This window comes from Ornithodoros turicata, chromosome 7 (genome assembly GCF_037126465.1).
Source record: "Ornithodoros turicata isolate Travis chromosome 7, ASM3712646v1, whole genome shotgun sequence".
NCBI classification, from domain to species: domain Eukaryota; kingdom Metazoa; phylum Arthropoda; class Arachnida; order Ixodida; family Argasidae; genus Ornithodoros; species Ornithodoros turicata.
In genome coordinates this window covers 50,609,110-50,634,633 of record NC_088207.1, presented here as the reverse complement: position 1 = coordinate 50,634,633, position 25,524 = coordinate 50,609,110, and the positions used below count along the sequence as shown (strand labels likewise).

Below are 25,524 nucleotides of genomic sequence, written 5' to 3'. Positions count from 1 at the left end.
AGTGGTTTTCGGTTCCGTTGCGGTTCCAGTCCCTGGAAGGTATAGTATGTAAGAGGCACCTTACCACCAGACATCAAAAGTTTGTCCCACAACCACGAACGTCATACTAACCTTAGATATTGCTATTGTATATGCCGATTGTTCTGTAGCATAACAGTATTCGGTTATTTGTAAACAGCACTGTCCGTCTTGACCTGAAGGAGGGCCTCTCAGTCTACGCGCTCCAAACGCTTCGAATCTTTTTCATGTTTACATGCATGTGATCTCGTGGAAGTGACATAGCGTCCGAGAACCTTGTGTCCAAGTCATAAATTATGCGTGAATAGTGGTAGCCATGCGCGGCGTACCATGAATAATGAGAAAGGCAAGCGTGCGAGTGCAGTGTGGTTGGCAGGTGGGAAGCTGTTAACGCTTTTTATTAATGTGACAACAACCTCTTGCCATCACAGCACCATTCGGAAAGAAAACCAGGCACACCAGAAGACACAAAGACACATTATTTCTGTGCAGCTGTGCATCAAACCTTGTATTCCAGTATATTCAGGCATACCGGTAGAACAAAATATTGTGGGAAGTATAAGGGACGATCACTTCGCAACAAAAGACTGTTATATAGCAGTTACTGAAACAAAATATTTCGACGATAATTGCAGGCCACGTTGTTTCATTGCAGGCTTGCTGGTAGCTTATGCGCCTAAACCGGAACAGAAACCACATAACATTAGAGTACATATAAAACACTTGCTGACACGAAACACTGATTTGCCGTTAAACTTTTTCGTCGAGGCACCTAATTTTTCTTGGTTAGTACAGCTCTGGACATATACGCTTAAAACACTGGAGCCCCGCTAAGGACTTGTGCCATGATGTTTTTGTGGCGTAGAGGCAACTATGGCGTGCCAAATAAGGGTAAAGTAATGAACGTATTGAAACTATTGAAGTATTGAAAGTGACGAAAGTGGTGTAGCCAACGGTGTATGGTGTTCGACGAGTGCTTGGAGCATCACGGAACTTTTGTTACTCGCATCCGTCAATGAACGTTAGAAAGATGTCGGAAGCTCGACAAGTTAAAAAGGTTTTAGTAAAATTTATAATAGTCAGTTGGGTATTAATGCAGAATATTATATGACACCTAAACTGCAACAAATATCGTTGAGACCAAGTTTTCATTTTTTTGTAAGAACACGGGAGCAACGGCCTGCCTTCTGATTTATTCGTCAATGTAGGCGATGTCTTTTCTTTCTCAAAAGCTCTAGAAGACGTGATAGGAATTTGTGGTATGCGTGTATGTACTTGTAGTGTATGTATGTATGTAAAAGTCCCTCCCTGTTACGGCCCGATAGGGCTCTCAGTATTAAATAAATTGATATTGATATAGGTTGATATAGAGAGATTGATATAGAGAGATTGATATAGAGAGATTGATATAGAGAGATTGGCATAGAGAGATTGGCATAGAGAGATTGGCATAGAGAGATTGGCATAGAGAGATTGGCATAGAGAGATTGGCATAGAGAGATTGGCATAGAGAGATTGGCATAGAGAGATTGGCATAGAGAGATTGGCATAGAGAGATTGGCATAGAGAGATTGGCATAGAGAGATTGGCATAGAGAGATTGGCATAGAGAGATTGGCATAGAGAGATTGGCATAGAGAGATTGGCATAGAGAGATTGGCATAGAGAGATCGGCATAGAGAGATTGACATAGAGAGATTGGTGCTTCAAAGTGAGAAACAGAACCGAGGGTGCTGAGAGACTGACCAGGCTCGCACATATAAGAAACTTATAGATCCCATTACACCTATAGGTATGTGACGCATACGCCATATGGGTTCCTTCAGCAGTTTTCGAGAGGTTTTTCGCCAAAAACCGCAAATATGACCAGAGCTGTACTACACCCTAAGTGAAATGAAGCCAAATCAAAAGCCCACACACTGTTATTTACGTCGAACTGGTTGGTGGCGGCCGTGGGGAGCTGTAGTGGGCATTGGGTACGCACGCATCACTTGGTGCGTTGTTTCGTGCGGTTGCTGTGCTTGGTATGGGTGCGCTTCTGGCGCGTGAACCTGCGGCGTCGACGCCTGTTGCGTGCCAGCTTGGGATGGGCTGGGATTCATCGACGTAACGGGAGGAACTCCGAGTCGCCTCGTGTCCAGGGGCGGCTCCCAGAAGGCGGACAGTTCCGGCATTGGAAATTTCCTGGACGGTATACGATAGGTGAACTTACAACGGCTTCGTTTCAACCTCGTTTATGTGCTGTAATAATTATTCATAGTGTAACGGTTCTGGATAATGTTTTCAAACAGAAACACATTCAGCTAAAATAGAAATTGGCGAAAATTTTCCGGCATTGTGCCAGACGCGTTTAAATGCCATTAAGTGCCATTTAAATGCGGTAGTATTGTACGCCCATCGTTGCGGGTATATTTTTGGCAAAAATCTTTTAAACTACTATTGATTTTAATTGAAAGCCTTTGTGGCCCTTGACGTACTTGGATCCAAAATGGCGATTGATCGCGAAAAAGACAATGGTGAGGGAAAGACATAGGCTGCCGACGCAGACGTAGACTATGCCCAGGAACGGGTTCCGAGACCCCAACCATCCGGCATTGGCGAGCACAAGTAGCTTCCGTCCGTCGAATTGCCACACTGGATAGTCTGCAAATGCTGAGGAAGTATATACGACTGGAAAAATCCGGCTAGCCTTATCACTTCGCAACATTGCAGCCGTTAATAAGACGATGACATAGTCATTCAGTCGGAGGCCTCACGCACTAGGGAAATGCAGTCTAAAAAGACCGGGATTCATTTCGATTCATTTGAATCGGTTACGGCTTCGCTGTTCTAACAGAGCGAAAAAGAAAACTGGATAGCGCTCTGAAGTTGCTTGGAGGAGCATCACCACCAATGATACACACTTCTGCATTACTTTTCATGCTAACTTTAGTAGTACTTTGTGTTTTTGTCCTTTGTACGTTGTTGCATAAACCTAACCATTGCTAACCATAACTTTCAATTAGTGCAAATTTCACGACAGAGAACTACTGCACAATGAAGACGCGCAAGTTTTATTGTTTGTGTTGAATTGTTTGTATTTCACGTAGTCATTTGAGTTTTTTTTTGTGTGTGTTTTCTGCCTTTGCCTATACGTCACGTAGTTATTTGTACTATTCTGTGTTCGCGTTATGTCCACGTTGAATTGCTTGCGTTTCACATAGTTTTTTTAGTAGTTTCTGCCTGTACTCCACGTGGTTATTTGTACTATTTTATGTCATCCACATGCACACGTTTCCCCCTTATGTAATGCCTTTAGGCCCTTAAGGTATTAAAATGAAGTGGAATGAAATATTTGTGATTCGGCATAAACCTAATGTGCGTACAAGGATACTGTAGTGAACCTCGAGGAGATAATTCCCTGTTGGCAAGGCCTTCCCGAAAGTCGGTCGTTTCTGATGGTCGACAATTGCGTAGAGCTTTCGAAACGTGGGCAGCGCAGCAGTTCTCATCCACACAATCAGCGCTTCGTTTTCGATGCCGTCCTTCAAGTCCTTGACGGGCCTCAGCCAGTTATGTGGCTTGGCAGTTTGGTCGAGGCTCACACTGGCTATACGAGAAAGAGGAAAAATGCATTCACCGGTAGCCAATGAAAGTGATTCCTATCATTCGAAATACAGTGTAATTTCTTTAATTCGAACTCTCTCATTTCGCAATTTGTTTTTGCACATGTGGTCTTCAACTAATTTTCATGGAACACAACAACGTGCAGTAAAGATACGTAGAAGGAACTAGTAACGGTCAGGAAAAAAAAAAAAAAAAAAAGAAGAACGAGACTTTGAACCAGTGCTGCACGAAAGTCTCGTTCAAATAAATTGTTTTGATGTTTCTAACCGTTGATAGTTCCTTCTAATTCATCGTTCGGTCGCTTACCATTGTTTTTCTTCCTGTTGGAACTTAAAGATACCTAGTTAGGTTGCCATTAAGATGGCTACCGATAGTGCTGATATGCCGTTACAACGCTTACGTGCTCGGAAAATTGGTTCGTGGATACGGTTTATCCACAGAGCTCATGAAGAAGTACAACACAGAGTCCAACGCAAGCACCGTTGTTGCCAACGGCCTCTCCGTGATGTTCATACAACTACAAAACCAAATCCCTGTTCTCTTAATCCTTAAAGTCCTTTTAACAGACGTTTCAGTCCCCCAACAACGCTACGAAGTTGTCGAGAATGACCTCGGAAACGCATTTGTCTTGGGCATCTACAGCTTATACTGCAGCACGAAGAAATCGAACACGGGATAAACGATCATGCCTCAATGGAAGATTCCAAGGCCGCGGTAAATGAAACTAACGCAGAAGATCGTGATAACAATGGCGTTTAATTGCGTGTTCCTAGAACTATTAATAGCGTAACGAAGCAAAAGCACCGTAGTAGTGGTGGACTTTGGTGACACAGCATAGAGTGAAACAAAAAGCGCAACACTTACCGGGAGGATTCTTGAACTTGCGTTGTCGGTCCGTTGGCCAGCTGATGCCGTCGAATATGAGATCAATGTCACGATATGTGGGATCTCCTGCACCCTTATATTTTAGCCGCAACGTATCTGCAAAAGAAAAAAAAAAGGAGAAATGTACGGCTTTTATTACATTAAATGTACAGCGTTATTCAACAGGAATCAATTCATTACCAAGTGATAACTATGAAAGACCACATTGAAACATGTACTACCGGTTGAAGTAGTAAACACTACGATGGTATGTAAAGTCGTGGAACACGTAAGGCAACAAAAGCTAATACTGTTGAGAGCTACCTTCCTCTCTCACCTGCCGCACTACCTACTTGTATCCGACGACACGATGATACTAGCACAAAGTAACTGTGTTGTATAATAACGCAGTAGACCATCAAAGAGTTTTCTAAAACTACCAGTTCCGTTTTCTGTAAGGAACAGCTTCAGGCCGTGCTTACGGTCGTGCTTCTCAAACCCATCTGATACAGTATATCACCGAGCAAATTACCCTAATTTACATGCTCCTGTTATTTCCGTGGCCTGCCGAATACATGGTTAAAAATATCTTGCATGCGGTGAGTTTATTTGGAGCCATTTCGTCTGTAGTACATGTAACATTCTCGTATCTACACTCTTAGAAATGAGGGCGGGGGGGGGGGGGGAGGTAATGGCAGGATCGGCTCGCCGTTGTTGGCCACCCCACAAGTGGGCGTCGTCACGACTATAGCCAAAAGAAAAAAAAAACAAACGAACAAAGACGAATAGAGGATGAAGGGTGGAGATGCGTAGAGGGTGCACGAGTTCGTCGGGGAGAGCAAAGTGTCTTAGAAATGAACTTCACCGCATAGCACGATTCTAGCCAACCATAATCTCGAATGATATCGTTATCTTCCCTTATTTGTTAAAAACGGGAGGCGTCCGCCTTTTTTGTGACACTTACGCTGTTCATAATTGTCACAAAAAAAGGCGTACGCCTCCCGTTTTCAACAAATCAGGGCAGACAACGATATCATTCGAGATGATTGGCTAGGAGCGTGCTATGCGGTGAAGTTAGTTTTTAAGCGTGTACTAAGATGACGACGGCCAGGGAGAACGGAGGATAGGTTGCGCAATCATTTCCGTATATCATGCAAACAATGCAAAGCGCTCCGTGATACGCGGTGACAGCTACTTATTCCCACCTTTTACACTGACGACGCTGCGAAACCTTCGCAGAAAAATGCCGATAAAAGTTCGATACACTTCCACATCAAGGAAAGGATAAATTGCTGAAGGGGTTGGCTCTGCCTCAGAAAGCATCATAGGGAGGGAAAGCACGCTTTACAGGCACATCGACCCGTCATGTGTGTGTTTCCCCCCGACATGTTAGATATTCCAGGTATGAAACCAGTCGATGAAACCAGAAATTTCCAGTCGATTTTACCGCGCCCGAACTTACGTAAAAAACTCTATGGCGCAAGTTGGTGCTATGCTTATGGCTCGTATTAGATTCTTCGTAAGTTCTTCGTGCCATTTTATCAAACAATAAGCTCGAATGTTCGTCGGAAGCAATGAAACATGCGGAGTCTGTCCCGACGAACAATAACACAAGGTATCCATCATTCTGACTTTATTTCTGACACACAAGAGTTCATCGCGCGTGCACACGCACGGATGCACGCGCGCACACAATAGACACGCAGACACCTACATATATAAAAACTAACGTTAAAGCTCTTTGCGTCACGCCGCCGCAATCACTTCCTTATGTAACCCACTCTGTACCATGCACGTACACTGGTACGACATGCCCCCTATGAATTCATTTGGCATACATGAGAAAGTCAGCATCCTTACTCCTTACCACGTACTTGCAAACTGCAGGCAACCTATGGAAAGTGCTGAACTTGCATCACGTCAACGGATTGCATTACGTAATCGCATTGATATGCAGCTACCAGGGAATGAAAGAACAACAACTCGGTTACCGTTCTTACTCAACAGCCTTTTGTTACGTAACTATTAAGTGAGCGATGACAGGTGACGTTAAGCGCGTAAAAGGTACGGTGTGTTTGCGGGATGAATTCTGGGAAAATTAGCTGGTTCCGACGCAATGTCTCGTTTTATTTTTTCACATTGGGCGCACAACTTTAACGCGACAAAAGAAGCCGAAGCAGCACAATGTACCGAAAGTCGAGTGCAATAGGGGTGGACGGCCTTGAACAGACTCCTGAAACTAAAGAACATTGATAAGATACATACCGTCCACCCATATTGCACTCGACTTTCGGTACATTGTGCTGCTTGGGAGCTGTCCGTTGCGTTAACTGGTTATTGAACTGATAATCTAAACCCGCAAGATCGACAACGACAAACACTGGAACTGCGAACGAGATTGTAGGATCCAGCACGACCTAGAACAATTTCACGAAACACCCTTCAACTTCACAGTGAAGAGAGATCACATCTAGGAACTACATTTACCATGTGTTTTCTCGTATCCGCCGAGAAGATTATCATGTAACTATTTACAACCTTTATAATCTTCATCGTTTCAACGGCGATTGTTGCAAGATTCGGACAAGGAAGGTAGACAAATCTTACATGTAACATCACGCCACCACTATTATTCATTATTATTGTTCGGATAGTCAATGTTTATACATTCTATATAGGCTTAGTTTACTTCAAGTTTGTCGCAAAAATACGCCAGAAGCCGGGAGACGACATAACGGGACAAAAAAAGTAGAGAACTCCGACTTAACACTACAAAATAACAAGGTTTACTCAGTTTGGGACACGGGACATTGTTTTGACTTCGACAACGCGGTGACCTTGGCTTGAGAACAAAAGATGGGGACCCAGAAAGCTTCCAGATTCTTCGCACATACGTGGTGACCCCTCGGTTTGTAACAAAAACCGTGGCCCCCTTCCCGAACAATACTCCCATCTCCTTAAATAGCTAACGGTTGTGGAATCTCTCATTCAGTTTGGCACTGATGATGTCCGTCGCATGACGGACGAAACGTCTGAGTAAACCTTGTTATTTTGTTATGTTAAGTCGGTGTTCTCTTCTTTTTTTGTTCAAGTTTGTTGGTCATAGGTGCAGTTATGAATATGACTTCTGTGCAATCTGAGGCTTTTGAAGACACCGCGATTAACGTTTCACAGAAAGCGTCGGCAAACTTCCTAACCACGCGCAGACTACGTGACATGCGGGTTTAGCTTCCTTGTCTGCTACAATAATCAAACACCAAAGTTGAGTAGAAATGAACACCCGTCTAGTTGGTTCACATCACCCATGTCGTCGGCAGAATAAACACTATTATTGCGTTGTCTATGTGTTTATAATCTGCCAATAATATGGGTGATAACTTGAGTGTTACCGCCTGTGTTGCATGCCATACGTGAACAGCTTTAGAGTCAGTAATTGTGAAATTACAACCGAGATAAGTCCCTGTCTTCTCCGCGCACTTTCTACTGCGCTCTGCTAATCACGAGTAATAACTGCCAACCAGCCTACCTTCTGCATTATTCTGTTTCTTATCTGTTTCTATTGTCCAACCGTGCTTTCTTCTCGCGTTATGTTGAACAACATATAGAACACTCGAGTTCACTCGCGAAGCAGTCGCAATTCACGACATGGTTCTCTTGATCATCATTTACCTCTTGTGTCACAACCAGATTTGCAACCAGCCTTGAGCAGCTCAGACGCTAACTATGAATAGGCACATAACGCATTCAGATTGGAAAGGACAATCTGGCGTTCAAAACGGCGTGCGCGCGAAGGCCTACTTGTTACCTCGCTCAACGTCCCGCTAAGGCGCAGTTCGTAGGCGCCCACTTTGGTACGCTATTTCTAGCGAAGCTTTGCGTTTATTTATAAAGCGTTCTGGCAGTAATGGGTGATCTCACCGAATTATGTGTAGGCGTCTCTTCACTGTGGTCGTTAAGGCGGCCAAGATTATTCGCACCATCTACGCCCCCTTGCGGAGTGATGCGGAATTGCGTGTTCTTGTCGTGCTAAACGGCGCTCTTCTGACGGACGCGTTTGAGATGACGACGCCGATGAATCCTGAATATTGTAGTATCCTCTTCTTTTTTTCTACGCTCAAGACCGCTTTAGTTCAAGTTGGGAACACAACAGGGCACTTTTGGCGAAGGTAGACGAAGTTAAAGTTTAAATTAATGTTCATTATCCACGATGAGGATGACGACGACGATTGCTGTTCATTATCAAGACAGGACTACATGTGGCTTTTTATGGAAATAGGCCATTCGAACGAATGAGGTAAGGTTGTCGGTGTATCTTTTTTCATTCTTGCAGATGGAGACAAACTGCCTAGAAAATAACAAAATTGCTTCTACTTTTTAGGATTGATAACGCGGAATAATCGTGTGCTTTTGCCTCTGAAATGCCCATGGTTTGAGTAACTCGCAGTGTGAGCTCCCGTCCCGAATCGACGTCCAGCTAGTTAGGCAACTGCGAGCTAGTCAGAATGAAAGATCAACGTCTTACCATTAAAGAAGCTGTTGGCGACCGCTCCACACGGGTAGTACGTTTTGTCGGTGGACTTGTCAAACCTGAAGGGCTCGCACTGTGAACGCGAAAGGAGAGGATTCCCTAGCAACTGTTTATCGTCACGTGACTGCACATAACGGCGGAAGTTCTGGTGGTATCTTGACAGGCCATAATACATGAAGACGGGTGCCTGCAATGGTACATAGTTGCTTAGAAAGGCATTTTTATTAGTTCGCGTTCTACACTCTTAAAAAATAAAGGGGGGGGGGTGCTGCAACTCCTTTTTTGGGGAGTACACCCTTCCCATATATATCGCTCCTCCTGAGGAGTGTTTTCACTCTCTTCATAGCAAGGAGACTCTCTAACGACGGTAATGAAGAGTAATTGTACTCTCCAAAGGGAGCGATATGTGGCAAGGGTGTACTCCCCAAAAAGGGAGTTACTTACAACCGAGGTCTGCCCATGACGCATACATATCTCGCCCCTGTCCCCCACTCCTACCTGCTGTCCTCTCTCCATCTATCTACGTCTGTGCGCCGCTCATAGCCACAGCATAGCTTCGCGACGCTAACACGAAAAAAAAAAAAAAAAAGTAAGCCTTCGCCACCTTCCGACAGATGGCCCTTCGTGTACTGCACCATTAGAAAAAGGCACCAAGTTTAGTCCTCCTAGAGACTGGATGCACTGTCACAACTATTACTCCCTTTCGGGACTAAATCCAGGCAATTGGTACCTAGTGGATTAGAAGCTGTAATTGCTTCCTAGTTTACACTTTTTTTTTGTCGAAATGGGCAACAAAAAAAGGAGAAAAAACACTGTCAAGGAGCCCGCGATGAGGGAATCGACTAGGGGGAGGAGAGCGATTATTCTGACTGCTATTAACAAAATGGTTCAACTGACTTCAACATAGACCAACTTACCCTATAGAAACGACTGACAAATTGATTGATTGATTGATTTGATTGATATATAAAAACATGGAGACGTGAGACCGGACAAAGTCGGGTCGTTACGTCAGCGCTCATAATTGATTCAGTAATTCAATAATTCGGTAATTGTAATTCGGCTTAAAAAAAACACAAAACGCACAAGGTCTTGTGCTTTCCGCATTGTGTCCGGATGGTTGCCCGTGTTCTCCGTGTAGGTTATCTCAGACTCAAGATATTGCCCCCCTTGTACCTATGTACTAGCTCCCCTTAGTTGCTCTTAACCGTTTTCATGTTACGTTTGTGATTCTTTTTTTTTTCCCTTAGAGTATGTACGTCGTTTCAGTTTATGAAGTCTGCTAAAAATTATTAGTGTTGGTTTATTTAACTGTTTCGCCTGCAGTATCACGTCCAAGTGGGCTGTGCTTCTTGCGAGTCATCAGAAAGTGGGCTTGGACGAATGCCACTATAAGCGTTTTAGAGTATGTATGGGGGTGGTGCATTCTCTTTCTCCGTTCGCAGATTTGTGATGGGATTCGGATGATTCCCGTCATAATGAGAACGAGGATGACTATACGAATATCGGAATATGACGTCCTAGAACAGCGACTGTCCCCGTTAGAGAAGAACCGACTTTTAACGCCATCACGGCATTGTCAGTAATGAGGATCTTGGATTTTTACTTGCCTGGAAATCTTGTGGCAGTTGGAAGGCTTCGAGGCAGACGCACGAGTGTCGGGGATTGGCCTGCAGTAGGGACGCGCAGGACCTGTTCGAGTTCACCTGCTTGCAATTGGTGTAGTCGAACTGGTACTCTTGCAGCTTGCAGAAGGACAGAGCGCAATATAGGAACGACTGACAAATTGATTGATTGATTGATTGAGATATAAAAACAGAGACGCGAGACCTGACAAAGTCGGGTCGTTACGTCAGCACTCGGTAATTGTAATTCGGAATAAAAATGCACAAAATACACAAGGTCTTGTGCTTTCCACATTGTGTCCGGATGGTTGCCCGTGTTCTCCGTGTATGTTACCATCCTCAGACTCAAGATGTTGCGCCCCATCGTATTTATACTAGCTCGCCTGCACACTTATATTTCCGTGCGAAACTGTAGTATTCAGATTGGACCTGAAATGTATAGGCTACAGAACCCCCCCCCCCCCCCCCTTTGCAGTGGGAACCTGACCTACGCCGTCGTTCTTTAGAGCAACACCTTTCTTGCCATGCATACTGCTGAAGACATTATAGAGAAAGGTAAACTTCGCGCTGTCGCAGAAGAACAATCTTTCTGCTCTATTGCCGCCGGGATCGCACGATTTAATGGAATGCCGCGTCAAAGAACACACAATGAACCCCCGCATTTCAGACTTGCTGCTGAGCTGATATTACGTTATTTCGCAACGGTGAGCACTAAATGACTCGCCGTTTCAGAATATCGCGGCGACGACGATTGCACGATGCAAACAGCACGGTCAGGTAGAAAATCACAAGCAGTGTGCAGCGTACGGCACGTGTCTGAAAATAATGCCTCTCGACGATGTAGCAAATCACATTACTATCATTTTAAGTAGCGCAATTCTCCTGTATAATAATTCGTGACATCATTTATGTTTAGCTTTTTATGAGTAAAATGCCTTCTTCACTTCCCTCTGCTGGTGAAAGTACCTTTGAAGAATTCGTGAGGTAAAAATCGGGTCTGTTTCTGGAATTTTGGCTGTGGGGCGCTGCTTATGCCCTCGAATTGGGGTGACTGAATACTAGCTCCCTCTGTGTAGGTTGGAGTCACCCTTTGTAGAAGCGAATGCCGCGAATGAGCCGCCATGTTGACGCCCACGCTTACCATGCATGACTGCTGTGTACCGATTTCACCAACTTTTTCACACCCCCTCTGCTACGTATTTACTCAACTCCAAAATGTAGTGTGTCGCGAAGCGTATAGCTCCTCTTTTGTGAGCGCATCGCGAGATATGCATGGGAATCAAGATGTCGGAAATTCGTAGCAGACGACGCGGTGTTCTTCACCCTATGCAGAGGGAGCTAGTGTAGAGGCACCCTACCTCGAATGCTATTGGGCGAAAGTAACCAAGAAAAAGAAAGCCGTTTTTCGAAACTTGCATCAGGCCAGAATTGCAGTAATACGCATGTGGGAAAAATGCACGTGTGGTGCGTGCACAGGTTCAGTCTTGCAACTTGTAGAGTTGTGTACTGCAAGAGGTGCCGTTCACTAGGTCTAGCTTTTGTGCTTTTCGATGCATTAGACGTTATTTGGGTTTGGCTGGGTAAACCCATGCTATTCGTTCTGCAAAGATATGACAGGTAAAAGACTAGGAATAACGGAACAGAGAAGACAGTATGCGGGTCCATTAACAGTTTTAAACTAATAAATGCGAATGAAGCAAAATATGTGCGAGGTCGTTGTGACTTGGCGCGACAGGCGCTTATCTGTGAAGTAACCTCTTATATACCTGTAAAGGTTTCTGAAAACTATCACCCAGAACTTCGCCGTCAACGTGCATGCAGGCGTGCATGAAAAAGTATGTAAAGTGCTGGAACGCGTCACAGACTGCCTATGGCACGGACACCGTAGATAAAGGACGGAGATGAACATTAAAATGACGTCACTTCTGCCCAGGGTTCAAAACTTGCCTGCCAAAGCCAAACGTTCACTGTTTTGCCTCGTGGCATGTGCCGCTAGCAGTTCGCCGCCTGTTAGTGAACGGCAAGGGACAACGTGAGCTTTGTATGAGGCCACATTGATTAACTGCGAGTCTAATAGCCGCCTGATTAAAAGAGCAGCTGTATCAGATGAACGTGTTGTGTACTGCATTAAAACTTGACGGGAAGTTGCCCGCGGCAAGGGAATCACGTGTCCAGGATGTTGCTCTACGTGGCGGTTGTCTGGTAAGAACTGTAACGGGACCGTAACGGGACGAGAACGAATTCGCCGTTCTTATCAGCATCATGGACAATGTCTGCTCGTATCCAATGACGATAGTGTTAAGCACTGCGATTAAGTTCGTTGATCACGCACTACAACAACGCAACTGCTCCTCAGCACAAGGTTTCGGACCTGGTGCCAGTCCGTCTCAGGTTTATTTTTTAAGAAATTGGGAAAGCACAACACACTGATATTCATCTTTGATTTTAGTTTTTTCCGTGGCATTAATTCGTCTGTTTGAGTGTCCAGGGTCCCATGGAGAACACAGCCTCAGCTTGAGCAGCAACCAAACAAGGACGACACAGACGACAGTTCGTCTCGGATTGCCATCGTCTGTGTCGTCCTCATTTGCTTGCTGCCCAAGCTCAGGCTGTGGCTGTGGATTCTCTGTGGATGTTAATGTGGATTGGCTGTGGATTCTTCATGGATCTCGTCCACCCGTCGGCCCACGTCTATGCAATCATTTTGTTTTTTGCGAATAAATTTGCGTTGGACAAATTGCCAAATATGCAAACTGCAATATGCGAACTGCAACATGCAAACTGATACATCCTACAGACATACTCTGAAAGAAGTGTTATTAGCAGGCCGAAAAATTAACTTCGAATCTGTTCGTTACATCGGAGCAGTAATTGCGCCACGGGCACTTTAGCTGTTACCTGTATGAGATCAAAGGGAAGTTTTTCATTTCCTCATTTCGCTTTCAATATTCAGAGATAAGAACTTATCGAACGCCGTTTTTTCCGTGTTGAAGTACACGCTGTGCACCTGTATTCGTTTAAAGCTACATTATATTTCTCGGCGCTGTTTTATTACAAATTTATCGCTGTATACCACACGCCTAATGATTATAGCGTGGTGAGCTCGTTTAGTAAACGGGCCTCGAAAGAGGCCCACTTTAAATTAAGCTTTTGAGAGGTTACATGGAAAGTTTTCCCACCGGCTGATTCATTGCGTTAGACACGTGTTTGAACAGCATAAAGACACTTACTTCTTTTTTAAGGTTAACTCACCTCTTTATTTCTCAAGAGGATAGCAACACCGACCGCTGTAAGGATGCCACCGACGACCATGAATTTCATCATTACTGTTTCGGCAGTAAACAGCGGTTTCCATCCGCCCAGTCGCTGCTGCTTGAAAGGGGTGTCTGAAACGACTATACAATATAGCGAGACGATCTCTACTCACACGTAAAGTAAGTTCGTGCCGGCAGTTCGAAAGAAGGAAGGAAATGTTGAAATATGGTAGTCATCGAAACAGTCACACAACGCCGGGATTCGAACCATGCACCTCTCCATTGCGAGCCGAGTGCGCCATCCAATTCGCTACTCTGGCACCTGCTTTCCGACGAGAATATCATATGACACCTCACGCATGTGTGTGGCAGTTTGACTTAATGTAAGTTAAACTCTCTGCATTTTCAAAATCTGCGCCACTGTTGAACACGTCCGAAGTCAACTAGCCTCCTAGAATAGGGGTGGTGGCGCAGTTCGATCTAGTTTTAGTCGCGCACATAATTTCGGTTAAGCTGGGTCATGCTTTGAGAAGCTTGCAGCATATGCCTGGGAGTAAATCTAGGTGCAGTACCTTTCTGATAAGTCAATACGCAAAAGCGGAAGATTTCGAGGGATTTCTGCTACCTCAGTTAAAAGTGGTATTTACATTGACTAAAAGTACTTTTAGCCGTGTGCTTTTGTTACGTCACACTGTACACGTCTAGTGGAGCGACTTCTATTAATAAGCGGATTATTCACAACCATTCGCTGTCACTAAATGTCCAGATGGAAACGTTAAAGACGAATCTTTGTGAAAATCAAATGCGGGGTGCGATTAAACCTGGCCGATTTCGCATCGAAATATTCTGTAAAGAGTTTCTTTCGCTTCTCCCTTATTCATGCACAAAATAAATACCTGCATGCACGTATTCAAAGAACAAATATTCACCGTTTTTTGTTTTTTTTTTTCGCATGCGTTTTGATTCCGCGTTAGGCAGTTCCGCGGTGTTTTCACCTTATTTTATTCTGTCTCCCTTTCTCGCTGGAATAAAATGACTGCCTTGCGAATGAATGCGCTGACCTTTCGCGACAGGAATGCTATGCCGATTCAGGCTGTACCCGTTATCTTCGCTATTCCTCATGAACGCGTGTGTTTACTTTTTTTTTACAAACTATATTCAAGAAGCGCAAATTCCACTGGCGCCACCCGCCCCCACGGCATTTTGTAAAATTTCACAAAATTATTTCACGAAAAGGCGGGTAGCGCATATTGTTTGAAATGTGCGCACTAACCAAGAAGCACGAGATTCCCATATCAGATGCTCAGTTAACGAAACCCCGCAGTATATGGATTGAAACAGTCCTCATAAATGTAAAGGGTCGTAGGATTACCTATTCAAGATGCGTGGGACATTGTGTATCAGCCCTTAATGTGGACGGAAAAACACAAACAGTGTGTCCTTTGACTAAGGTGAGAAATTGCAACGCAAAAACTATAACTGTCACGCAAGGCATAACAGAAAAACACGGATCACTTTAGAAGCCGTGTGATGTCCTTTGAATCACGAATGTGCCTCACCGAAACAGTGCCAATACAGTAGATCAGTGTATTGGAGCCCATGAAGGAAAGTAATCGCATAAAAGTCTTAAGGGAACCATTCCGATGGAGCAACTTGTCAAAGTTCTTCTGATGGTCCTGTATGGGACTTGTGCGGGATCTTTCCGTAACTGTGATAATTGACACAAAAAGGCGTACGCCTTCCCCCTCTATTCCACTGAGAAGCGATAACCCTGTCATTTGCTTATGCTTTGCGGCGAAGTTCCGTTTTTAGTGTGTAGTACCCAGTAGGCTGCCAACATGACAGGCTCCTGCCAAAACATGCTCGCGAAAGGTGAACAATTTTTTTTACATTGTTCCACATTACGATACCTGCGTTATTTCACTGCGCCGTGCGGTGGCCCCGGAATATTTTTTGATTGCCACGCGCACATGTGTATTCCCACTGCATTTCTCGGCTTGTTGACACATGGCCATTACACTGTGTGCGCGCGTGAATATTTCAGCGGCAAAGCCTATATCCTGTCTCATGCAACGTTCGCCGTCGCCGCATTCCTGCAGGACCCCCTGTAGATATTAAAATATTATGAGTGCAAACGGGTCGGTGCGTCGTATTAATTATTCGCAGAAACACAAGTAGACTCCCGGACATAACCCTCCGCAGCAATGGTGCCGTTCGCGTTTCAAACGCAAGTCAATATTCAAGGGCTTACCCGTGGCGTGTTGAGTATATTTAGTTACTGCACCAGCTACCGATAAGGAGGATGGTGGCGCAGTCAGGGTATAGTGTTCACAAGGTAAAAAAAAAAAAGAAACTTGACAACTTTGATGACAAGCGCTTTTGCCTCATCAGGTGTCTACCAAATGTTCGTAACTGCCGGTCTCTTATGGAACGCTTATGGACTTTTTTTTCGTTTCTTCCCTAATATCCCTGCAGTGTGCATTAACACGAGGCAAACTTTCCCCATGGGGAAAGCTTGACTGCACGTCAGATCATAATCATAATTTCTGAATCTCTTTATGGTGAAAACGAGGTGAATTTTAGGAGGAATTTTAGTCCTGCCTTCGGAGGCATTGCCGCAGTCATTGGTCCCTTTTCAGACGAAATTCCCGGAAGCCTAGTTTCTATACTATTTTCAGTGCTGGGAAGTGAATCGCAGGGTCAATAGGGAGTAATTGCAATCTATTGGGCAAGCTGTAATTGCTCCACAATTTAATAGTTTTCCCCTGGATTGTAGTTCAGTGAACACAGAAACGTATTGACTACATTGTCATAAAGTCAATTCGCTAAACTCGAGCAAAACGCCTGTGAGAAAAATTTGCCAAGTGCGTCACAGACTTCGGATATCAACAGTCCGAATGTTACCTGGATTCGGACACAGCATAAATACTATATGCTATATTTGTGACTATACTTCGTGTCGATTTTGGCGCATACTTCACTAAGAACTTCTCTAACTGAGAGAGGAGGAGCGCTTCGCTGAAGACATTTCTAAAACTAGACTCATCAAAGTTGGAAATGGCCTCATGGGAGCTGATATAAGTTGTACTCCAGCTCAGACCGTGATAGCTGCCTGCTTACATGGCTCATTCCTCGTTACGATAATAAAGACAAAGAAATGAAGGTTACAAAAGCGCAGTAATGCAACCCGTGACCACACTGAGTGCAGTATCTCTGTCGTCTACCTTATTTTGAGCTCCAATATTCCTTGGACACTAATGGAATATTGTGCCATAAGAGAGATATATCAAGTTGCATTGCGCAAATATCAAATTAATCTGAACCGTGAGCATCGAGCAACGATGACCTCACTGCTTCACAATGTTGGTTTCTGATATCGTTGGGGACTTAAGAGGTCGAGGAACCCATAGTGAGCATTGAACAATTATATGGCATCCACTCATGGGCAACGTAAAACAGATTACACAACTGCAGCAGAGATTGCATGAAATCTGCTTCAGCTTCCACTTCGTTCTGCAAAGCGACGGGCAACGTTAAAACAGTTCCGAATGAAATTACGGAAATTTTGCTTTGTCTTGTGCCTGTGTTCTGTGCGTGTCAAAATTTAATACGAGCGACCGAATGCGTGGAAAATTTTGTATCGTACCTGACGAAATGTAGTCGACTGCATGAAAGATTGTTCTTAACAAAGGAAAGCGTCCGGTGTTTCATTCTTGTGTTGTCTTTTCCCACACAGAGCTCTTTACGTTCCTCTATCGTAAAATGAAACAAACAAAAACCGGAACGAAAAATAGAATGAATTTTTTTCAACCAAGCTGGGTTCACTGTTAGTCGTTCCATGTTGTACCTATTTCGGAAAACAATTTAGAATAATAGTGGTTTGTTACAACAGGTTCGAACGCGCGAGTTTCCAAAGCAAAACATGTAAGTGTTGTTTTCAGTTGTTTTACTCATTCAAAAATCTGCTTGTGAAAACAATTTCGAAGGATCTTCATTTGTTCCAATTGCTCACCGCGTGACGTCGCTCCAACCACACAGTAACAACTCTTCTCCATGCATTGTAGAACTGAACCTTGAACCTTTTTCATGAACTGCTCGGATTCCTTGTCAACGTAGAAGGTTGTTTTCGAGTTTCATCGCAGCTGGGTTAACGAAGCTCCTCAACCACTACGTATCTTCGACGTCTCAAAAAGAGTTTCAAGTTCGAAAAATAGACATTTTCCAGAGGCAAATAGAAACGGAGCACAGTCTCGTCAAGTTTGATTCCTGGGTATTTTTTCGTGTCTCTGTAACTCAAATGAGAAATGACTTAGCGATGTATACGTTTCTATTTGGCACGAGACAAGATGGCTGCCTGCAGCACAGCGTCGATTGCTTCCCGAGAGAATGAAAAGTAGAGATTCAGTACGAGGGACGACATGCTCATGTTAAGGGGGAGTCACTAGACTTGTCCCTTTCGAAAAACGGAAATTGTGGACTCTCATTACGTCAAATCTAGTGCGACGAATCAGGAGGGCTCTCTCTTGATCCGTTAAATGGCGGGTGAGTTGTTGTGTTCATACTGTCTGTAACATTGAGATATGTGTCAAAAGTACTTGACAGATTTCGGACGCAATCACTGTAGCAGTTTTTACGTCAGCGTTTCATGCGTTCGAAAATAGTCTGCAAAATGATTAAATGACATAGATGCAGCCTACCTGGTGGAAAAATTACCCGCTAAAAGAGGAGGCTGAGCAGTCTGTTTGTCCCTTTATGGGCATGTGGAGAACTTAGCCTGGTCCGGCTTGGTACTCCGTCTGTGCTGTGAAGTTTCTGCGTTTGGCCTTGCTCAGAGTTTTCTCCTATGTGGTTAGCTAAGATTCCCTATGATCTTACGACGACATCGCCCGTAACGTAGGACAGCGTGCTGACAAGTTCTCGGCCCGACCCCATTTCCAGTCTTCCCATCTCGTCATCGTAGACACCAAGAGCGAGACGAAGAAGAGAAATAGAAAGTTTGGAACGGCGAAACGTTCCTTTTTGCTACAGGCAGACAAACATTAAGTGTAATACACACTACCATTACCATTGTTTTTGATCTGTTCAATGGTGACTTATTTGGCGTCGTACGCCAACTTCGATGCCTTCTCCATGGCAGGTCCTAAGGTAAGCCAGATGACGCCTTACTAACTTCATAGTTTGTCACGATACGATTAATACCACATGAGGTAATTCGGTTTGGTTGATTAGATATGGTTCGTTATACTTCCTTGCGGTCGGCTGTCCTAATATCCACGTGTACTAAATATAGAGCGATTCTGCCCACGTATTTTTTCCCGATGCGAACGAGAAAGTTTAAAAATTCAGCACCGGAAATGGCGCTCGGTGACGGCCACGGTAGTTCGGCGGGTCTTCCGCGTTCGGTATCCGTTGATGTTTACTCCGACGTTCGCTACAACTTCGACGAGTGCGAAGAGATTAACGGCCATTAAAATCGAATCGCCATCATCCCACTTGTCACGTGACGTGGTACGCCCCCCCCCCCTCCCGCCCCTCCAAAGATCGTAACCCGCATTATTCGGTACAAGAATTTCTGGGAGAAGACTATAAGGTGTTTCCACATGACGTCAAAGGAACGCGTTTGGTCGATGAAAGATGAGTCACTGAAAAGGTTAGCCAGCTGTAGGACTACACAAACTAACCTTTTCAGTGACTTTCATCTTTCATCGTTCATTCCTTAGGCAAATTGAGGCTGTCTATGTATTTGTCCCTTCTATGTTGTTCCAGCCTCAGAACATCAGTTTTTTCATTCGTTTGGTCGTCGCGGTCACTTTTTCGGCGCAGCTGCCGAGATTATCTAGCATTTGCTCGGAAATAAAGCTTTGAGTGGTGTTTTGAAACCTGGTCGCGTCCGTACCCTTCTTTTACCCCGACGACACTTCGTCATTGTAGTTTTTCACATTTTCTTTTATGAAAACTATGGTTGTCTCATTGAAAAATAGCGCAGTTTGTCATCTTTTAATGCCGCTAGCACGAAAAGTGACCGCCTGTGGGAGGAGCTTACGAGCATGCCATCGTCACTGCCACGTCACAATGTGACGTACGTGAAAATTCCCTATTTGAACAGCTACCATCGCTTAGAAGAAAGTCCTAGTTCTGACCAGGCACAACCTTTTCGATTATTGACGAGGCATACCAGCTATATTGGATCACCTGGCATATAGTGAACAGCGTTAAGTTGTCCCCGTAACGTTTTCTTGGTGTTTCGTATGCAGCGATAATAGAGGGTTTTAATTCATCTTACGCAAAGGCGATAGCGTACGTAACATACAGCGTTGGTGATTCTGCGCACTGCGCGAATCTCTTATTCTGCAATGGGCCTGCGCAGCACCATCAACGCTGCCCATTACGTACGCAATTCTCTAATGAAGATACTAAATTTCCCTGCAATTTCGCGTGCCTTTTGGTATTCGATATGCTCAAAGCTTATCCTTTCTTATTTAATACTATGCTAGTATACGACGATTCTGACTAGTAAACGTCTACCTGTGAAAGTAGGCCGATCTTAAAATCGATGTCTACTACGTCACCCTTTGTCGTGATATCGATAAACCATCTGCAGTAACCCCATTGTTTAAGGTTAGCAATTTCCTGGTCCCAGCGTGAAGACCTTACGTTATCTTATTGCCCGTAAAGGAAGAGAACGTCATAATAACTGAACAGCGAAAAGAAACGAGGCATGATTGGGGCCATGGATGAACATAAGCGTTAATAACCTTGCGGTGTTATTGATGTTCTTCCCGTATAATACAACAGTCAAACATAAAAGATGCCCAAAGGCGCGACATCTGTTTACTAAACAGTGGCTGGCATCACCCTGAGAGCCTAATTGAATGTAGTCTGAAATAGTTATTAATATTTGTTTATCAGTTAGATACGTCAATAAGAAAATGGCATGTTTCTAGAGAAAATCTTCGCAATAACGTTTATTGAAGTCCTGCATTTCGTGGGACAGGCTAGTGACATCTCAGCGACGCAAGAGTCAAAGGCACATCAAGTTCTCTTCACACTCCATTAATTGCTCGACACTATAGTGCGTATAGTGGTATTGCCATTTCAGACAGTATTGACGTGAACGCAAGAAAAATTGACATTCATATCGCGAACGGATGCTGCTACTGTCTGTTCATAGGTAGGGGAAGTGGAGTTAGCAGATAGATGGCACAGCTGAATGTAACCTGCACTGTGTATTTCATTCGATAGTGATAGGTTACAACATTCATTAATTTCCAGCGAGGACGCTCACATAAATGACCTTCTTTCTTCCTACACAACCGGGCTAATGCTTGGTGACAGTCATCCTAGCCCTACCCTGTAGTTATACTGGACACTAGTACTTGTGAGCGTGTGTTTGTCATGCAATGGCTTCTGAAGATTTATCCTTGTCCGATAAAGCTTCTTGGGGGAAGTCATTAATACGATAAATCACGTACCAACAATATCAGTTTCCTCCACCTAGAAGCGAGCTCATTTGTACGGGACCCCTTTCAACGTGGAGCTGTAAGATCGCCGCGTATTTCAGAGTTGGAGACCTCGGAACACCGTTATTGAGAGATGGTAGTGCTTACCTATGGGTCTGTGAGACATTTTCTGTACAAGAAAAAATTGATCTGTCTTTGAGAACGTTCAGGTTGGAATGCACGCAATCGATGACGATAGGGATACAACGCTGACGACAGCGCTTGTATCACCCGCGTGTCGTGTTACGTATGCATGCACCATCCCTCTGGGGTCGACTCGTGTGTGTTTCATCTCTGCCCGAGTCCATTTTAAAAATTTAGGGGAAGGTAGCCAAGCGACAAAGTTTCCTGAATTTTGCATTGGTAATGTCCATTTATAATGTTGGGGACACACGACACGGAAAAACAATGCCACAGATAATTAGCATAGAGGCAAAATTGGGCAAGTTATCAGACCACGTCGTATAAGCTAAAGTTCACGAACTTGAGAACGTGTTAGAAGCTAGGTTCACTGTTTACTGCTAGCTTCAACAGACTACTCACGTATTTCAACAGCAGCTATACCGGATGTGCCCCTACGCAGACCTTCATTGAAAGTCCCATTGAGTTTTTAATACCTTTGTCCCCACCGTGGCCTCCTTATAGTTGGGTTGAGGTTCTCTTCGCTCTCTCACCCTCATCTACATCCATCGCAACGTGTTTTAAGGAAACCTCCATCCACCACATGCATCTAATATCTGTCCATTGTTCCAAGCAACTAATCTAATTCAGCCATATGGGTGTATACATACACAAGCAGAGAAGAGGTGCACTTTGCATTTGTCGAAGCCGATGTCTGGGATGACTTCAGCAAACGACTTTCACAAACCTTTCTACCTAGTGATGCTACCGAGCCTTAAAGCTGCGTCTGACCTAGATAAGGCTACATGGAAGTTTTGCAGCTTATATCAGCATGTATCTTCATTGTATTTTCTATCTCCAGCCAATCCCGATCCGTCGTATTGGTCCAGATTGACCCACTGGACGAAACATATTACTCAGCACAACAATGCGCTCGCATTGCGTTTCAAATGGAACTTACATACACATTCAGTTCTCGTACGAGTGTGAAAGATGGAACTATATTCCCGCTGATCGGGTCATATTTCATTGATTTTATTGGTCTCTCCTTGAAGGTAGATTGTACACAATAACAATCGTGCACAGAACATGTCCTATAACAAATATAGATACACACACTTTATAGACACACATAAATACATGTAGACAGGTGCACTTTATGGAACATGTTCTATAAAGTGTAATTCGAAAGAGTAATGCATTTTCGCTATGTTCTCGTAAGCGCCCCTTGGATCAAAAAAAAAAAAAAAAATGTTTCGCTCCTTATATACTGCATTTGCTTATGTGTGTTTGAAACGTCCGGGAGGCCTTCACTTGAATGAAGGATGAAGACATTCATTCTTTTTGTTATAGCGCGAAGTTTCGAGTGCACTACTTCCTCCAAGTGACTTCAGAACATCCCAGGAAGAGGGTATATAGGTATACCATAAGATTTATACCTCGCGTTATAAACTTATTTTGAATTTGACTGCAATTTTGTGGGTTCGAGAAAAATTGATTTAAAATAGTGGACATCGTGAGCTCACGCCTGGACAAATACGAAATGCCTCTTAGCCGTTGCTTAAACTTTTTATTATGTTTACTATTATTATTATTATTATTATTAATCAGATTTTTCTTTTACCAATCAATGATTTCTTTCCTAGATGACGCGGCGAACCGGCACCGTGCATTGCTAGACATTTCGCTTGTTTTATTTTTATTCATCAAAGTTGCTCGCGGCGTAAAGGCAAGAACTATTAATATTATTATTATTTATTATTATTATTTTTGTTCTTCACATTTCAGTAATTCGAGATCAGAATTGTGCCTCTTCTTCTTCTACTTCTCCACGTGTCCTAAGAAATAGAAAACCATTACCGATACCTTCTATCTGTTCACGAATTCTTTCTCCGTCTTCCCCTTCAGAGGTGCAGCTGGAGGACACCGTGACACTATATCATTTAAGGATGATGTATCGCACGGTGTTGGTGAGTAATGGTTGATACCAGATATCAATCCAGCGATGACGAAAGGAGACACTATTAGAAGTTAGGAAAGGTATAGTGTCTCAAGGCCGTTCCTATAATTAAGGCTTTGACAGTTACTGCTCGTGTTGAAGGTCGCTCTGTCTCGGTAATAATGCGATACAAAACCCAATTGTATTTAGTTTTCTGAGGAGAGGAGGGTAGGTTTCACGCGGAGAACAAAAACTTTGCCTGCCGTGGATAATTTAATAACATTTTATTTTGATGATGATGATGATGATGATGACGGGGCTGTTCCGTCTCAAGCGCCGATACTGTTCTCCGCTGCTCGTACTCTACCCCCCTTACAGTGTCCAAAAAGGTAAGCAATGACTAGTGCTGTTTTTTTTTATTTCGTGTTATCGCCGCGAAACAACTCTGGCTATGAGCGGAACGTACAGACGCGGCTACATGGAGAGCGGTCAGCAGGAAGGAGTGAGGTACGGAGGGGGGTTAGTGTACGTCCTGGGTCAACTTCATGGGACTATTAGTGCCACATTTCCCTTTAAAGTTTTGGGGGAAAACCTCAGAGAGCACAGCCGGTGCCAGAATTCGAACCCGCGTCATGTCACGGTCTCCGCGTGGAAGGCGATCATCCCAATCACTACGTCACGCGAGCTGGTGACGAGGGTTTTAGTGTCGGCCGTTGGTGAGAATTTCTGGTGAACAATTAGGGCCGGGTATTGGTGACAATTTTTGTCCGGAGAAGGATGTTCTTCCTCCAGTCGTCGCTTCCACAGCGTGTGGCCAGGTCAGCCGCCACAAATATGTGTAGTTAAGACTTTCGTACAGAGGGGGAGCACTTCACCGACTTTCATAACTCACCTGAAATAATACGAAAACGTGTATACTTTCCTAGTGCGGTGATCTGTTTAAGACTTGATACATTTCGCTTCAATTTTAAACCCTCCATGTACGTTTCTAACAAAATACTCACGACTGAACAAACCAATGAAAAAAAGAAAAAGCATATGCGGGGTAATCGCCATTGGGAGAGGCCTTTTACGACCGCTAAAACCTCGTGGCAGCCACTGTTTCGTGTCTCCACCATTCTCATAACTTCTGTTTTCATCGCCAGCACATATCCAGTCTTATTATCATTCTGCGCGTCAAAAAGCATTCAATTTAATGCGGCTTGCTCTTGAGATACACGCGGGTAATGCTGTGTGCGTTATTTTATTCAGGTGCATGAAACATGGCAATGTTATGTTGTAACACTGTAACTATGTAATATGCGAAAATCATATTGTTTAGTAACAACCGTAGCCCTGGGGTAGGGTCCTGTGGCTACCACGGGGAAACATCCCATGTGATCATCACTTCTTCATTTATTGTTGTTGTAGCCCTGGCACATTATGACCTCCGTTGTTGTTGCGCCATTAAATCCCAAATCATCATCATCATCATCATTATGTTATAACAGACTAATCAAAGGTGCGAAACCGGTCTTTGATTACTGTTTTGTGCTGAAATGTATGATTATGTACTTATTATACCGTCTCACGTCTCTCCTACAGAGTTAACGAGTGATTTGGCTTGCTTGAATCACCTTGTATGTATCCTAGTACCAACCATAGCATCCCATCATAAAATCAGCTTACGATGGTGTTCAAAGACTGCAGGAAAGCAGGCCGTGCAATGGCAGTCTACGATGCTGAACAGGTGATCCTTTCTCACAATATAATGCTACACAAATGCAAGCCAACGTCCTGGCGTCGTCCAGTTATTTGTACGGCTATCTATAGAAGAGAGAATATGTCATTCCTATAATACCCATCAACAGGAATACCTTCCAGGTAGGCTCAGCATCGAGTGTCGTTGTCCGGTAGTTTGCGTTTTTGTTTCGCCGTCTACCTTGATTCCCCTTATTGTACGATTATATGGGGCGTTGACCCGTTTATGAACGCTCGCTGGGGCCTCATTCCTTTCATGGCGCGTCAACGCCTGTTTGGGGCCCTGGGTGTGTTTTTACGGCTGCTTATTTCCTGCGCTGCAAAAGTTGGAG

General features: G+C 44.1%; 2 protein-coding genes across 2 annotated transcripts in view; one reads left to right on the top strand and one right to left on the bottom strand.

Annotated features, from left to right (window-relative positions):
* The window catches only part of LOC135401451 (uncharacterized), a 172,239-nt gene that overhangs the window by 45,589 nt on the left and 101,126 nt on the right, over positions 1 to 25,524 (top strand). The window lies entirely within an intron of this gene.
* LOC135400031 (cell cycle control protein 50A-like) lies at positions 537 to 21,599 on the bottom strand. The gene is made up of 9 exons (XM_064631771.1): positions 21,502 to 21,599; positions 13,893 to 14,026; positions 10,626 to 10,760; positions 9,010 to 9,202; positions 4,488 to 4,604; positions 3,391 to 3,606; positions 2,495 to 2,660; positions 1,938 to 2,201; positions 537 to 694 (listed from the first exon to the last, which is right to left on the bottom strand). The coding sequence occupies exons 1-8, from the start codon at positions 21,518 to 21,520 to the stop codon at positions 1,940 to 1,942; spliced, it is 1,242 nt and encodes a 413-aa protein (XP_064487841.1). The 5' UTR covers positions 21,521 to 21,599; the 3' UTR covers positions 537 to 694; positions 1,938 to 1,939.

Bases quoted from the DNA above. Each gene is read 5' to 3' on its own strand.
- LOC135400031 (XM_064631771.1), bottom strand. The intron at 10,761-13,892 runs GTGAGTTAACCT...TCCTTCTGCAAG, and splicing joins TCCTCTTGAGAAATAAAGAG to CTGCAAGAGTACCAGTTCGA. The intron at 9,203-10,625 runs GCAAGTAAAAAT...GTACCATTGCAG, and splicing joins AACTGCCACAAGATTTCCAG to GCACCCGTCTTCATGTATTA.